This window comes from Citrus clementina, unplaced genomic scaffold, assembly GCF_000493195.1.
Source record: "Citrus clementina cultivar Clemenules unplaced genomic scaffold, Citrus_clementina_v1.0 scaffold_2, whole genome shotgun sequence".
In the NCBI taxonomy this organism is placed as follows: domain Eukaryota; kingdom Viridiplantae; phylum Streptophyta; class Magnoliopsida; order Sapindales; family Rutaceae; genus Citrus; species Citrus x clementina.
In genome coordinates, this window is record NW_006262688.1 from 22,835,961 (window position 1) to 22,839,681 (window position 3,721).

The 3,721-nt window shown below is 35.9% G+C and overlaps 1 protein-coding gene across 1 annotated transcript; it reads right to left on the reverse strand.

The window, feature by feature from the left end:
• Window positions 1–205: 205 nt before the first annotated feature.
• Window positions 206–2,552, reverse strand: LOC18050937 (protein NRT1/ PTR FAMILY 6.4). Its single transcript, XM_006447566.2, has 5 exons — window positions 2,492–2,552; window positions 2,280–2,394; window positions 1,970–2,187; window positions 1,317–1,864; window positions 206–1,214 (listed from the first exon to the last, which is right to left on the reverse strand). Exons 1-5 carry the CDS (start codon window positions 2,492–2,494, stop codon window positions 377–379), a joined length of 1,722 nt encoding a protein of 573 aa, XP_006447629.1. The 5' UTR covers window positions 2,495–2,552; the 3' UTR covers window positions 206–376.
• Window positions 2,553–3,721: the final 1,169 nt, after the last annotated feature.

Here is a 3,721-nt window from a genome sequence, read left to right on the forward strand (position 1 = left end):
TTTTCATTTTCTTTGTATAAGAAATGGGCTTTAGTGAATTGCAGTCTCGAAAACCAAATGAGCCCACGGGCTTAAGAACCAAAAGAGAGGGCAGTTAGTTTTGCTGGATGAACAGAACGCATAAAATAAATAAATTTGAGAATTTGGAATCATAAAACTTCTTATCATAAACATTTAATTAATTAATACATACTTAAAAAAAAAATTAACACATCACAAGATCTTTTATTTACCACAATGCTTAATAGGGCACACAAAAGAATGCTTAAAATTAACTAAATACAACCTGGCAATATACTGTTACATATTTAAGCTCAAAAGCAAACACCAACTAGAGCTCCATTTTTCCCTCAGCAATCCAATTGTTCTCCAAATCTTAAACTTTCCCATCATTGAAATTCTCAAGCTCTTTATCTCCCTTAACACGATGCTGCACATTATACTGATGCTTCATTGCAACGAAAAGAAACACCATGAAATTCAAAAGTCCTAGCACTGCAAGTAGCCAATAGAAGTTGTTTAACTTCCCTTTATTCAAATTGCTTCTCAGCCAGTGCTTATTGGTTATTTTGTCAACAATAGACACCAACATGCTGCTAACAAACATCCCCATTGAAATGGCACTTAGAAACAGCCCTGTGCTCATTGATTTCATCCTCTCTGGCCCTTCCCTAATGAAGAACTCAAGTTGTCCCACATAAACAAAAGCTTCGCCTGCGCCGACAAGAAAGTACTGAGGGACTAGCCAGAAAGCACTTATTTGGATGTGCTTTTGAACTGAAGTTTCCCTCCTTTGCTGCTCAATAACGGCAGAAACAATCATAGCAATCACTGAAAAAATTAGTCCAGTGCCAACCCTCTGAAGGCTTGTCATTCCTTGGATGGAGTGTGTGATTTTTCGAGCCAGGGGAACAAACACTTTTTCGTTTAGTGAAGTAAAGAGAAGGATGGTTATGAATAGAAAGGCTGATAAAGAACCTGAAGGCACAGTAAAGGAGCCAATTTTTCTGTTCATGAAGGTTGCCTGCTCCACAGTGAATGTAGTCATTTGTGAATAAACTGTCCAGAAAAGTATACACGTGGCCCAAATTGGGAGAAGCTTTAACACCATCTTCACTTCTTCAACTTCAGTCACGGTAGAAACGATCCAAGAATTGTTTTTGTTTTCATTGGCAACGGCATTGTCTTCAATTATTGCAGCCTTGTCCAGGCACCTATTTATATTTTCACAAGCACAAGGAAAAGAAGTTTCTTAGTTGCTGGTCTAATGAAAGGCTTAAACATATGGCACAATACTTATTAAACTTGTTACTTACTTGAATTTCTCTGTGTGGGGGACCTTCGCATTTTGGTACTCATTCAATAAGCTAGGATGATCAGGATAAGGGTGACTCCTCTTCTTCCAAGCCAAGAGCAATACCCTCCATATAACAGTTAAAGGGCTGCCTCTAGGCTTTTTGAACCGGTACCAGGGCGTCCCAATTAGCAATATAGCTGCAGCAACTACCATAGTCCCTGCTGAAATACCATATCCCCAGCCTCTTCCAACATTATCTTGCACATAGACCAAAACTATCACAGCAAATAAAGACCCTATGCTAATGGCAAAATAAAATCTGTTAAAGAAGAATATCATGGCCTTTTCTTCTTTGGGGTCTGATGTGTCGAATTGGTCAGAGCCAAAGCCTGAGACATTAGATTTTATTCCACCACCACCAAGTGCTATTGTATAGAGTGCTGCATAGAGCATAGCCAGTTGCTTGCCGTTTGCCTCAATGCATTGATGATGCTTTCTTCTGTAATCATCACATTGAGGAGGCCTCATGCTAGGAATGCTTGTGGCCGATGTCAATAATCCCACTCCCTGTTACAAGATTTGCAAAATAAAATAGTATTAATGATAAGTTCCCACTGATAATCAATTTTGAACATGATAAGTAGTTTGAACTTTGATGAATCAAAAACCTACCAAAGCAGTGACGGATGCAAAGATTGCGACCGTCAAGTATCGGCCAAGTTTTGCATCAGCTAAGAAACCACCAAGCAGACCGAGAAGATTTAGTGTTCCCATGAAGTTGGTGACAATGGTTGCAGATTTTGCCGATGATAAATGCAAATCGCCAACCAAATATGTCACCAAGTTCATTGATATGCCCATAGCACATATTCTTTCAGAGAGTTCAGTTCCTGCAACATCAATTTGATTGATATAAATGAATGAATTAACATGAAACAATTATTAAATACATTAGCTCTGCTTCATGTAACTAAAAAAGCACCTAAGATGAGGCCTGCAGCTAGCCATCCACCAGTTTTGGCCTTATCAACAGGATTCCCTCTGAAATCCACCACATTTTCTGCTTCATCTTTTTCACCATGAGATGCAACCAAGACCTGTTAAAGCATTAAGGAAAAGGGAAACCATTTAGCCTTCAGCAACATGATTAACATTAAGCATGAAAATTAAGCTGTTTGAGGAAGAATTAGTTACCATGGTTAAGTTGAAGAGAAGAGGATAATGAAGCTGTAAGCTTGTTAGCCTTTATAGGCAAAGGGCAATATGCAAGTGCATGATTGATTGATTGTCCGCAATTTCTAGTGGTCCAGGGCAGCTTGAGTGTTGCAATTGTTCATCTTTCTATTTTGATTTTTTGTTTTCATTTTGTTTTAGTACAATTTTGGAATTATTGTTGCTATCATATTTATGGCTTAGGTGGTTGCAGACCTTTAGTGAACATAATTCTGGAAAGTAAATGTTCTTATTTCCAATCTTTAATTATCATCATGAAAAACATGCTAGCTTTGACCAGAATTTTGTAACTGAAATTGTATTTTGACCATTGTAGTTAGTTTTGTTACAATATTTACTGTTGAGGATTTCATTGAAATAAAACATTAGTTAACTCGGATGGTAGGGTGTAATTCACGAGATATCTGTAAAATTCTAATATGTAATCGTGACCTTTTATTTGAGGAATTCTCAAAAAATTCATTTGTAATAAATTTCTCTCCACTCATCCATAGAATCTTAATGATTGGTCAAACTGTTTACTGCAATGAATTGCTCGTAATATGCTACTATACTTCTTTAAAACTTTAAGGTTCAGAGAAAAAGAGAGAAGGAAAATCAATAATGGAATAGCAACTTTAAGCAGAAAATCTAAGTTATTTTATTTTTCTAATCAACAGCGATACCCTTTTAGAGTTTTATGATTAACCAAAAGCAATTAATTGATTAGTGATAATTGAAGAGTCAATACCCAATGGGACCGTGAGATTCCAATTGTGGCATTCTCCAAATGCAAAATCGTTAACATTTGAAACTTATCTCTCTTTCTTTCAGGTCGGCAAGACAATGATACCCACTTTCCATTAAGATCCGATAACACAGCAGTGTTCAAGATAACACAGCAGTGTTGTATTATTAATGAGATAAGATTGAGGCCACGAAAAGAAAAAGATAATTTTATAGAAACCTCTAGATGCTGAATCTTGCAATAGGACCTCTATGTGAAACATGAAAGGGTGAAATTATTTGTACGGTAAAACTTATTTTGAATACTCATATTTTAATAAAATTTTTATTACAAAAATATCTATGAAATAAATTACCACTAGGTAAGATTTATTACAATAAAAAATAATATTATTAGTGCTCCAAACACTCATTTAATACATTCATTCGACATTATCGATTCTTTTCCTTTAAAACTTTATAACT

What these genes read in the sequence shown, in the direction of transcription:
- LOC18050937 (XM_006447566.2), bottom strand. An exon ending in AGCTGCAGGCCTCATCTTAG is followed by an intron (nt 2,188 to 2,279) that starts GTGCTTTTTTAG and finishes TTGATGTTGCAG; the next exon opens with GAACTGAACTCTCTGAAAGA. An exon ending in TTGCATCCGTCACTGCTTTG is followed by an intron (nt 1,865 to 1,969) that starts GTAGGTTTTTGA and finishes ATCTTGTAACAG; the next exon opens with GGAGTGGGATTATTGACATC.